Genomic DNA, 12,732 nt, shown 5'->3' on the forward strand with positions numbered 1-12,732 from the left:
TAATATGTTTGCTTTAAAATGCTTTTAATGAACAGGGAAGTTTGAAATATGTTGTCAACTATTGGCTAAAATCATTCTGTAAGGAATGGTTCATGTGCGTTTGTGGAGGCACTGTAAGTGTCCCAAATAAGTCATTGGGTGGTCGCTGGAGTACCCTTATTGTCGGGTTTTCCGTCTGTCGGTCTGTGTGTGTGTGTGTGTGTGTGTGTGTCTCTGTGTGTGTGTGTGTGTGTGTGTATGTGTCTCTGTGTGTGTCTGTATGTGTGTGTGTGTGTGTGTCTGTGTGTGTGTGTCTGTGTGTGTGTATGTCTGTGTGTGTGTGTGTGTCTGTGTGTGTGTGTCTGTGTGTGTGTGTGTATGTCTGTGTGTGTGTCTGTATGTGTGTGTGTGTGTCTGTGTGTGTGTGTGTGTGTGTGTGTATGTGTGTGTGTGTATGTGTCTGTGTGTGTGTCTGTATGTGTGTGTGTGTGTGTCTGTGTGTGTGTGTATGTGTCTCTGTGTGTGTCTGTATGTGTGTGTGTGTGTGTGTCTGTGTGTGTGTGTCTCTGTGTGTGTCTGTATGTGTGTGTGTGTGTGTGTGTGTCTGTGTGTGTGTGTCTGTGTGTTTGTGCGTATGTCTGTGTGTGTATGTATGTGTGTGTGTGTGTGTCTGTGTGTGTGTGTGTGTGTCTGTGTGTGTGTGTGTGTGTGTATGTCTGTGTGTGTGTCTGTATGTGTGTGCGTGTGTGTGCGTGTATGTGTCTGTGTGTGTGTCTGTATGTGTGTGTGTGTGTGTCTGTGTGTGTGTGTCTGTGTTTGTGTGTATGTCTGTGTGTGTCTGTATGTGTGTGTGTGTGTGTCTGTGTGTGTGTCTGTGTGTGTGTCTGTATGTGTGTGTGTGTGTGTGTGTGTGTGTGTATGTGTCTGTGTGTGTGTCTGTATGTGTGTGTGTGTCTGTGTGTGTGTCTCTGTGTGTGTGTGTGTGTGTGTGTGTGTGTGTGTGTGTGTGTGTGTGTGTGTGTGTGTCTGTGTATTGTGTGTGTGTGTCTGCACCGCGAGGCTCCACAGCACAAACCAGCAAACCGATTTCGATGAAACTTGGCGATAGGTGCCCTATGAGCTGGGAGTGGGTGTTTGAGTTTCGTTGCTAAGCAACCATCCGTTGCTATGCAGCGGCCGAAAAACCACACTTTCACTACAGTATTTCTATACTTGTCCTACAGTTTTGAATGTAGAGAAACGAGACTTCGGAATTAAACACTTCGAGATATTTAGAAAATTTTACTCGAGCCGATTTTTCATTCAAGAATTATCCGAGCAAAGACCTTGCCCGGCACTGAGAGCAGCGTCACCCCTCGGTAGTTGTTGCAGTCTTGGCGATCACCCTTCCCTTTCCAGAGAGGGACAACAAGGCCCCTCTTCCAGTCAGTTGGGATGATGCCTGTGTTCCAGGCAGAGCACAAAACTGCATGCAACGACACGAGTGCAGCATTTCCACCAGCCTTGAGAAGTTCAGCATGGATGCCACAGATCCCTGGAGCTTTGCCCCGTTTCAACTGGTTCACCGCAGCCCGTGTTTCCACAAGCGATGGTGGACCACAGTTGATTCGAGGGTCAGCAACAGGGATTGTAACACCCTTGACGTCCAACTCGACAGCTGGGGGATCAGCCTGGTACAACCGCTCAAAGTAACCGGCCCAGCGGGCCTTCACTTCAGACTCCTCTGTCAAGAGCCTACCACTCTCCGCTCGAACTGTAGTGCTCCGAGGGATGGGCTTGGATGAACGTAATGCGCGAATTCCCCTGTAAGCGGGACGAGAATCACCTGTGCACAGGTGATGCTCTACCCCCTCACAGATTCCTCGCACATAGGCCTCCTTGTCCACCCTCAGTGCACGTACAGTTTTACGCCTCAGCTCCCTGAACAGCTCAACTCTGCCATTCAGCCTGGCCCTGCGACTCTGGTCAATGGTATCCAGTGTCCCTTGAGAGACAAAATTCTTCTTTGCCCTGCGGTGAACTCCAAGGCATCCACCGGCAACATCAAGGACGGTGGTCTTGAAGGTGCTCCACAACTCTTCAGGACCCCCCAAAGCACCCAGACCCCTCAAGTGTCCACTCAGCCTGTTCGCAAACTCCTCAGCTACCCTCTCATCCCTGAGCTTGGCAACATCCAGCCTAGGCTGGGATGGTACCATTCTCCAGGATTTAAGGTGCAGCTTTAGAGTTGCTACAACAAGCCTGTGGTCAGTATTGAGGAACTGAGCACTCCGGTAGACCCTGCAGTTCTGGATCATCCTCCAACGACCGTCAATGAGGACATGGTCAATCTCCTTTGCCACACCGCCAGCGTTGGAATACCAAGTCCAGCGATGAGCTTGCGGGCGCTGAAACCATGAACCAGCCACCCTAAGTCCATGACTTCTTGCAAAGTCAAGGAACTTAGTGCTATTCTGGTTCATAGTTCCTGACCCATGGGGACCAACACACACCTCATAACCATCCCTATCAGTTCCAGTCGATGCATTGAAATCCCCCAAGACTAGAAGTGTATCTCGTCTGGGGCACTGATCAACCACAGACTCGAGTGTGGCGTAGAATGTGTCCTTCACGGTGAGATCACTCGCCTCAGTCGGAGCATAAACAGAGACCAGGGAAATGACACCTAAGGAGTGACGAATCCTTAATCTCATAATACGCTCGTTGACCGGTGTTACCTCAATTATCATTGGGGTAAGCTTATTGGACACAGCTACAGCAACTCCTTGGGTATGGTAACCATCAGAGCGACCAGACCAATAGTAGGTGTAACCACCCACCATTATCTCTCCGCAATCCGGTCTCCGAACCTCAGAGAGAGCTGCAATCCCGATGTCCAAACGCTTGAGCTCAGATGATAACAAAGACAGGTGATCATCCTCTCTTAGGGATAGGACATTCCAGGCACCCACCCGAAGGGACCGCCTCAGGTTAACCCAAGGAGACCACCGTCTGGTGGACGACACCTCAGCACCACTCCGACACACTCTCCCGCAATCTGACCCAGGGATGTTACCCCGTGGTTTCCCTCCTATCAAAGATTGGGGGTCCTGAAGGCTTTGCCCCAATCCCGTCATCCGGTGAGCTGCCCTGCGAAGGGAAGCTGCACAGGAGGTACTCCCACGGAGTGGGTTTTCAGATTTTTTTGCGTTTTTGCGTTTTGCGGAATGAAGCGTTTTACGGTGGCTGGAGTGCAAATCCTGCCACCAACCTCCTAATAAGAAGTGACCCAACTGCAGGAGGACGTCCGCAGACACAGTTGGGCACTAGATATGGATGGCCATTGGCTCACAAGGAGCTCCTCCGCCCTTTGACAGGTTTTGTTTTTAATCCTGTTGGGTGTCCATATCCAAACACCCTCCTCACCAGAAAACCTGGTGGGGGAGACGGTTTAGTCGCCGACAACCCGACCATGGAACAGGTTAGTACAGGTTTACATGGTACCTGTAGCAGGTCACAGATCGAACCTGACCTGACTTTAAATGACCTGACCTGGTTCGCCACCATCTGCTTGAGCACCAGCGTCCAGAGCAGTCAGGCTTTACACCAAAGAGGTCAACGATTGACCGTATCCTTGCACTTCGTGTCCTCACCGAACGCAGACGAGAGTTTCGGCAGGGGCTGCTTGCAGCCTATGTTGCTCTCTGTAAAGCGTTCGATTCAGTGAATCGGGATGTCCTCTGGAGGATTCTTGGTCTTCGTGGGGTGCCACCGAAACTGATCGATCTGATGTCTGAACTCTACTCTGGTTCTGAGAGTGCTGTGAAGTGTGGTGGTACCATCTCTGACTTATTTCCAGTTGTTACTGGAGTTCGTCAGGGATGTGTACTTGCCCCCACACTTTTCAGCACTTGTATGGACTGGATTTTTGGGAGGATGTCGGAGAGATCAAGTTGCGGTGCATCGTTTGGCAATGTCAAGATCTCGGACCTTGATTTTGCAGATGATGCAGTCATCTTTGCGGAGACTTTAGACATCCTCTTGGGGGCCCTCGAGGTGCTGAATGAGGAGTCGGAGCCGTTGGGATTACGGGTTTCTTGGGTCAAAACTAAGATCCAGGCTTTCGGTGACATCTTGGATGCTGCTGTTCTGTCTGTGTCTGTTTGTGGTGAGGATGTTGAGGTCGTGGAGAGATTCACTTACCTTGGCAGTGATATTCATGTTTCCGCAGGTTGTGAGCCGGAGGTCAATAGACGTCTGGGTCGGGCCTGGGGAGTCATGGATTCACTGGATCATGGGGTGTGGCGCTGCCGGTACCTGTGCGGGAGGACGAAAGTCCGAGTCTTCAGGTCCTTGGTACTTCCAGTCTTGCTCTATGGGTGCGAGACTTGGACTTTGACCAAGGATCTGAGACGGAGACTTAATTCCTTTGGTACCAGGTCTCTTCGGAGAATCCTTGGCTATCGCTGGTCGGATTTTGTGTCCAACGAGCGGTTGCTGAGAGAGACTCGGATGAGATTTGTTACCTGCGTAGTCCGTGAGCGTCAGTTGTGACTGTTTGGACATGTGGCTCGTTTTCCTGACGCTGATCCTGCTCACCAGATTCTCTCAGCGAGGGAGTCTCATGAGTGGAGGAGGCCAGTGGGCCGACCACGTGCCTCGTGGTTGCAGCAGGTTGACCATCATCTCAAGGAGATGGGGATGGGCCTGGCATCTGCCTGGGGGATGGCCAGACGGAGGCCCCTGGAGTACCGGCGGAAAGTGGACGCAGCGACTCGCTGTTCTGGCACATGCTCCCATACCTGACCTGACCGATTTTTCATTGAGGTTTTATTTTTCAAATGGTAGTCCTTCAAAAATCGGGTGTCTATTTACCGTCATTTAAGGTGTGTATACAGTGTTTGTAAGGAACTACACCGTCGTTCCATCTTCGATCTCTCCTCGATCCAAACGTTATTGACCAAAGTGAAAAGGATCCAAAATAAATGGAATCACCGGCATTTCTGTCTTTGTGGATTTCTAATAATATGGTATAAATCAAGTTATGTGGAATTTGAAAAACATCTTTAAAAAATTTTTTCTACACCCCTCGTTATGTTATCGTCCGCTACACCGCCAGGTTCATAAAAAAAAACAACCGGCCAGGAAATCTTCTCGTGCTACCCACGGTCTAGTTCGTATTTCCCTGAACATCTGTTGTTCTGTTTATGGTTATTCTCTCTCTCTCTCTCTCTCTCTCTCTCTCTCTCTCTCTCTCTCTCTCTCTCTCTCTCTCTCTCTCTCTCTCTCTCTCTCTCTCTCTCTCTCTCTCTCTCTCTCTCTCTCTCTCTCTCTCTCTCTCTCTCTCTCTCTTACGTTTTGTTTCGTGTTCTTCTGACGTCCACTCTGTTTGCCATCATCTGAGGTAATGTCAACAAAAATAATGACACATTTTATATTTTACTTTATTCGTCCCTAATTTACTCGAGCCAATTTTTGATTTAGGTTTTATATTTCAAATGGTAGTCCTTCAAAAATAGGGTGTCTATTTAGGCCTAAGTCACATTTGCCACGGCGGCCGTGGGGTCTCCAAAATGTACGGCCACGAGCAATTATACGGCGGCCGCAGTATTTCTATGCTACATTGTGTGACCGGTCACATGTTTTTATTTTTCGGGGAGCCGCACGGCGTATTTATAAATTGTGGAGACCGAAAACGTGGGGGTGCCGTACGGTGTTTGATTTGATGTCGCACGGTGACCTTAGGGCATCCCTGCGGCGGCCATAGAATTTTCAAGGTAGCCTCAAGGCGACCGCAGGGGGGCCCTAAGGCGAACGTGCGGCCACACGGACGGTAACGAATCGGTTAATTTTTTTTTACCAGTTCTTTTGTTTCGGCCTGTCGAATTTCTATGGCGAACGTAGAAATTAAAAAAGTTATAACTTCGCGCTATAATTCCACGGCGACCTTACGACCTGTGAAATATAGCCAAACGGCGTAGGGCCACCCTGAGGCTACCGCAGAAACTCTGCGGCCGCCGCACGTTTCTGTTAATTCAGAGTAGTCAAGGATGTTAGGGATTTTTTGGTTCAGATTCTTCCAAAAGCACTAAATTTTACCCATATGTTGCCCATAAAATATTTTTTCGATTTTAGACGGGCGCCAAGATGGGCGCCCCCCAGGGCCGCCATATTGGCGAAATCCATTTTTGGCCGCCATCCGGGTTCGAGGGCAATCGTAGTTTAAAAAATCAAAAGGGCTAGAATCATGAATAATACCACTTTTTAGGGGTTTTCAGGGTCACGGAATCTGAATCTGATCTCATTTTGATGATTTCAGGTCATGGTCTGTGGTGAATTGAAGGTCGTGACGTGTGATCACATGTTGCCCGGCTCGAGCACAGAAGAGATAAAGCTGAGGTTCCGCTCGGTCGGGGGGATTGTCCCAGGGGCATTGTCGTTTTATGTCGGCGGTTCACTTGGTGCTCATTGAATGGTGAGAATACTGATTTATATATAATACTGATTTATTTTGCGGTGATTAGTTGCGCGTGTATACCTTGCTGCTTATGTACTCCATGCTGCGTTTGTATTTCCTGGTGTGCCCGTAGAAGCAGCTCCAATCAAATGGAATAAAGCCTACACTCTGAAGGTTCTTCTCTCGTCTTCATTTCAATTTATTCCATTTGGTTTTCTCGGCTCTCTCAACCAACGATGGACAAGATCTACAAACCAGAGAGGTTCGACGCAGACCCAAACGCGACTGACTCAGAAATGAAATGGTCGCATTGGTTCCGTTCCTTCTCACACTATCCGACCATCATCGAAGAGGGAGCTGACAAATTGGCCGCCCTCGTGAATCATGTCTCGCCCAGCGTGTACAGGCTCTTCTCGGAGTGCGACACCTACGAAGCAGCGATCGACGTGCTGCAGGCGCTCTACGTGAAGTGCAAGAACGAGGTATACATACGACATCTTCTCAACACACGCAAGCAAGCAGCCGGGGAGACAATCGATCAGTTCCTGCAAGCTCTGAAACAGCTGGGAAAAGACGGCAGCTTCCGGGCCGTAAACGCCGAGGAACACCGAAATGAAGCGACCCGGGAGGCATTTATCCAAGGACTCAGGTCAGCCCACATACGGCAACGCTTACTAGAGAAAGCGCAACCCACTCTTGACAAGGTAGTCGATCAGGCTTGAGCGATGGATACGGCTCAGCTGCAATCTGAGTCATTTGGGACACTGATGCTGCTAATGAACGCTGCTACGGTGGAAACTCAAGGAACCCCACTGGCACAGACACAGCCAGACATAGGGGATGGAGAAACACCCGAGGAGCCGGATACCCAGGCCACGTCAAACTCCTCAGCTTTATCTCTTCTGTGCTCGAGCCGGGCAACATGTGATCACACGTCACGACCTTCAATTCACCACATTCTCCCCGTCTTTAAAATGTAACTAGAGGCCCAGCTAACGCACCATGATTCATAGTATACATTTCAGCGCTTCAGCGCTACAGGAGTATACATTTCAAGCAACGCGAACTATCTAAACTACAGAAGCATACATGCCAAGCAGTGAGGATTATTTTGAGTTGTAGGAGCATGGTAATGAGCATCGATATATTATGTAACAAGCATATAGGAGCATGAGCATCGAGGATGCCGATAATCCCCTTTACAGATTGAGTCGGCGAGGGGGTATTATTCGTCGACCTCTCCGGGAGTAGATGGCGGTTTCACTTGAGGAAGGCTTCCGATCCTCTTGGTGAGCCTCGACTCGTGCCAGAGATGACTCCCGAATGCTTCGCGTTGCTTGAAATGTATACTCCTGTAGCGCTGAAGTAATCATGGTGCGTTAGCTGGGCCTCTAGTTACATTTTAAAGACGGGGAAAATGTGGTGAATTGAAGGTCGTGACGTGTGATCACATGTTGCCCGGCTCGAGCACAGAAGAGATAAAGCTGAGGTTCGGCTCGGTCGGGGGGATTGTCCCAGGGGCATTGTCGTTTTATGTCGGCGGTTCACTTGGTGCTCATTGAATGGTGAGAATACTGATTTATATATAATACTGATTTATTTTGCGGTGATTAGTTGCGCGTGTATACCTTACTGCTTATGTACTCCTTGCTGCGTCTGTATTTCCTGGTGTGCTCGTAGAAGCGGCTCCAATCAAATGGAATAAAGCCTACACTCTGAAGGTTCTTCTCTCGTTTTCATTTCATGGTCACCCCATTTTGGGTTCAAAGGTCAAAGATCAAAAGTGGTTCTACTAAAAATTCAACAAAAATTATTCAGGAACAATTTTTATTAAAATACTTTGGGAATAACATCTGCTGACAAAACGCCGCTATGTACGCTCAGGACATATCCGTGGAACTCGTCCAGTGAGAAGTTGCCCTGAGCTTTACTATCTATATTATCCACATCGTGGGTGGTGAAGACCTTGAGATGGCTGTTGGTGGGTACCACTCCCTATCCTGAGCATGTCGAGCACACACTGCACGCGTAACATCTCGCTTCACTTCCATGACGCGATTGTACGATACCGAGATACCCTGTTCTTGGTCAATCCCAATCTGTTTTTTGTCCCGTGCATGTCCGTACAGCTTGAGGCCACGATACAGGGGGAAGGGGGTTTCTCGCTCCTTGTTGTGCCATACTGCAGACGTCTTGACTGTATGGTGCGTACCCTTACTAGTGTTGTGAGATGTTGCATGCGATCTTCTCCCGTGCATCCAGATTGGCGTCGCCACCGATCTTCTCACGTCCACGAAGAGCTGACGGTCCCCAGAGAAATACGTTGAAGAGACTCCTCATTTCCTCGTTGACTGGAGCCGTGAGGGAGTTAAGGGGGAAGGAGCCGTCGAAAGACTCCTGACTCTGTAGACAAAACTTGTGCATCATCACCGCAGCCCGCATGAACGTAAGTGCGTCCTCTTGACCAATCTGAGACCTATATGTCTTGGCCAGCTCATCAACCACCTTCAGTTTGTGAGGTATGTAAATATCCTTCCTGCCTTCATTCCCCTTGTAGTGTAGTAGATAGTAGAAAAAATGTGCAAATTATGATACAAGCATAAAATTTGGCATTTCTGTTCTGCAGGGCTTTCTGATCGAATCTGCCCGATTGGCCATTTGAAAATCCAAATTTTGAAAAATTTGAAGAAAAAAAAAAACAATTTCAAAAAAATTTGAAGTCACAGCTGGCTGAAATTCTTGAAGCGCAAGTGAACATCCCAGACAGAGAACCAAGGGGAGATGCAGTCATCATTGATGGCTCAGCACTTATCAATGCCCTACCTCCATGCACTTCAAAGATATTTGATGACTATGCTAAAGAAGACATCATCCCAAAGGTGGAATCCTATCGTGCCAGGTACGAGAGGGTGGATGTAGTGTTTGATGTGTACAAGAAGTCAAGTCTGAAGTCCGAGGCAAGGTCGAAAAGGGGCAAGGAATCAGAAGAAGTGTGACAGGAACCAGTAAGACCCCAAGTAACTGGAGAAGCTTTCTTCGAGATGACAACAACAAGACTGAGCCGTTTCACTTCCTTGCGGAAAAGATGTGTAAAGCACAGACGACAAGCACAGTCATTGTCACAAAAGGAGAAGATGCCATTAGCAACACAAGGAAGTCACTGGATGCTGTGTCTCCATGTTGTCATGAAGAAGCTGACACTCGAATATTTGTACACCCCAGGGATGCAACGACGGATGGTCGCAAGTCCATTATCATTAAGGCTAATGACACAGACGTACTAGTCATAGCAATATCTGTACTGCCATCCTTATAGGAACTTGGTCTTGAGAACATGTGGATTGCCTTTGGCCAAGGAGCCAATGCGCGATGGATTCCAGTCCATGAGGTAGTTTCTGCAATAGGGCTGGAGAAAGCTAGAGGGATCCCATACTTCCATGCGTTCACTGGATGTGACGTCGTGTCTGCCTTCCGCGGTAAAGGGAAGAAAACTGCATGGCAGACTTGGAATGTCTTTGATGATGTTTCTGAAACATTCACCAATCTCGGTCAGCATCCAACATTGATTCGTGATCTTGACTTTTTTTAAGTTTTTTTTTTTTTTTTTTCAAATTTTTCAAAATTTGGATTTTCAATTGGCCAATCAGGCAGATTTGATTAGAATCCCCTGGAGAACAAATGTGCCAAATTTGATGCTTGTATCATCATTTGCACGATTCCTCTAAAAAATTGCTGTTATCTGCCCCACCTTTAGAAAACTCAGCCCATTCAGGTAGGAGGTCGAGAAGGTGATCCTTGTTTCAAGTTGAGTGTGGCTCTTTTTTGTCTCGGCATGGGCGACCTTGATCACTCGTAAGCTTTTGATGCATCTCGCGTAGCTCTGAGAGCTTAAATACGGTGGTGTCCGAATGTTCGATCAGGGCTACATATTGAGCGCAGATGATGGGATGGAAGGGCAGAGGTGCGGGACCCACCGATTCTAGTCGCTCGGCAGCATGAGCGGAGTCTCGCAAACGTACATATCACTGATGGTGATAATAGGCATCAGCCGCATGTGCATCAGACGCTACGGCAACCAGTCTGCCAAGTAAATGAAAGTTTTTGTTCGTCTTCGCCCAACTCTTTAGATTGGCATCTACGACATCGGTTACTACCTTGTGGAGGTTGGCCTGGTCCTCCCCCTCACAGATTACACAACACTTGACATTGGCTGGAGGCTGAAATTCCCCAGATGACCTGATTTTTTTTCGGACTATTCTGAGAGCCGGCTTTTTTGTCTAGCTTCTCTCTCGCCCGCTTGACACGAGAACTACTACGATAACTCCTGCAAGTTTTGTGATACCTAGCCTTATGCGATTTAAGAGTTGCTGCAATACCTGAGCCATCATTCAACTGACTAATCGTGACATTGATACCAGAAGGAAGATTATTGGCATTGATAGCATTGAAGTCTTTGAGATCTCTCTCAAGTGATACAAGTCCCTCCTCCTTTGGAGTTTGCAAGACTTCTCCAGTTTTGTCCGATTGACAAAGACAACAGAGTCCCCAATTCATAATTTCGGTAGAGGACATAGTTCGACACTCATATTATTTAGGCTCGTCGTCGCGATGAACTTTCGTCTCATCATCACGGCGACACGATAGCAGGCTGAGTCGCAGGTTCCGGATCCACTCCTGAACACGCAAGAACAGGGATAGGATAGTCTCATGAGATAGGGTAGATGTCACAGCTCCAAATGGCATCATGCACCACCGCCGCTGCTGGACACGTTGATGCTCACAGACTTGGTATTATCTTAAAATGAAACAAAAAATTTATGACATTACGAGTCGAAATTAAAAACATTCAAAATTAAAAACATTCAAGTCTTATTTTCTAAATGATTAACGGGTTCTTTTGATTGATAACCCAGGTAGGCCATAGAGGCCGTAGGCAGGCCATTTTTGAAATGACGCCCCAAAAACACCGGGTTTGACCCCAAAATGACCTTTAGGGTGACCTTGACCTCAAATCGTTGAAATAAAATGAGAATCAGATTCCCCGACCCCGAAAACCCCTAAAAAGTGGTATTATTCATGATTCCAGCCCTTTTGGTTTTTTTTTAACTACGATTGACCTCTAACCCGGATGGCGGCCAAAATTGGATTTCACCAATATGGCGGCCCTGGGGGGCGCCTGTCTTGGTGCCCATCTAAAATCGAAAAAGTATTGCATGGGTGACATATGGGCCAAATTTAGTGCTTTTGGAAGAATCTGAACCAAACTCCCTATGATGCCCTAACATCCCTGACTAGAGGGCGTACGGCCGCCATATCCTCGCCGTAGAGCAAATGTGACCTCGGCCTTACCGTCATTTTTTATGAGGAGTGCCAGTTGGCAAAATACGCAATAGGAAAAATCTTGCCAGGCAGAGGATCAATTGAATGTGAACCAATACGTCTTGGCAATTAATCTTCTTCGGTGGATCGGTCAGAATGAAAAGCATCGTATCCAGCGCTTCGATCCTAGCGGATCCCTCATCGCCTACCGGCTTGACTGTGTGTGTGTGTGTGTGTGTGTGTGTGTGTGTGTGTGTGTGTGTGTGTGTGTGTGTGTGTGTGTGTGTGTGTGTGTGTGTGTGTGTGTGTGTGTGTGTGTGTGAGACTCTCTGTGTCTCTGTGTGTCTGTGTGTATGTCTGCAACGCGAGGCTCCACAGCACAAACCAGCAAACCGATTTCGATGAAACTTGGCGAACAGGTGCCATATGGGCTGGGAGTGTGCGCATTTGAGTTTCGTTGCTAAGCAACCACCCGTTGCTATGCAGCGGCCGAAAAACCGTGTATGGTATTTTCAATACTTGTCCTTCAGTTTTGAATGTGGAAAAACGAGACTTTGGAATTAAACACTTTGAGATATTTAGAAAATTTTACTTGAGCCGATTTTTGATTTAGGTTTTATTTTTCAAATGGTAGTCCTTCAAAAATTGAGTGTCTATTTACCGTCATTTTTTGGTTTGTTTGTTTGTATGTAATGGACAGCTCTGGAGGCCAGAGGAGTCAACCGATTTTGATGAAACTTGACAGGTAGGTTCATACCAGGATCTAGTTCTGTGCTTTTGAGCACCGTTGCTATGGACACCACCTTTGCCTAGCAACGGGACTTTGAAATGTTTGAAAAATCATAAAAAAATTATTTTTTAGAAAATCAAAAATGGGCTTCCAGGCTTTTATGCGCACTATAATCAACCTCTTTGTCAAAAAATTTCAGCCCGATCCGTCAAAAACAGTATGACTAGTATGCAATTATGTTGCGACCACACATGTCGCCTACTGGCTT

General features: G+C 47.7%; 2 protein-coding genes across 2 annotated transcripts in view; one reads left to right on the top strand and one right to left on the bottom strand.

Moving 5' to 3' along the window:
• The window catches only part of LOC147017866 (uncharacterized), a 39,931-nt gene that overhangs the window by 8,674 nt on the left and 18,525 nt on the right, over positions 1-12,732 (bottom strand). The gene's annotated exons all lie outside the window — the stretch shown is intronic.
• On the top strand, positions 209-8,549 carry LOC147017867 (uncharacterized; the record flags this gene model as incomplete). Its single annotated transcript, XM_085899876.1, has 2 exons — positions 209-977; positions 8,545-8,549. Coding segments are annotated over 2 exons (774 nt in total), but the record flags the coding sequence as incomplete, so codon positions are not given.

This window comes from Eptatretus burgeri, chromosome 10 (genome assembly GCF_056783735.1).
Source record: "Eptatretus burgeri isolate ZD-2024b chromosome 10, Ebu_testis_v1, whole genome shotgun sequence".
Classification (NCBI taxonomy): domain Eukaryota; kingdom Metazoa; phylum Chordata; class Myxini; order Myxiniformes; family Myxinidae; genus Eptatretus; species Eptatretus burgeri.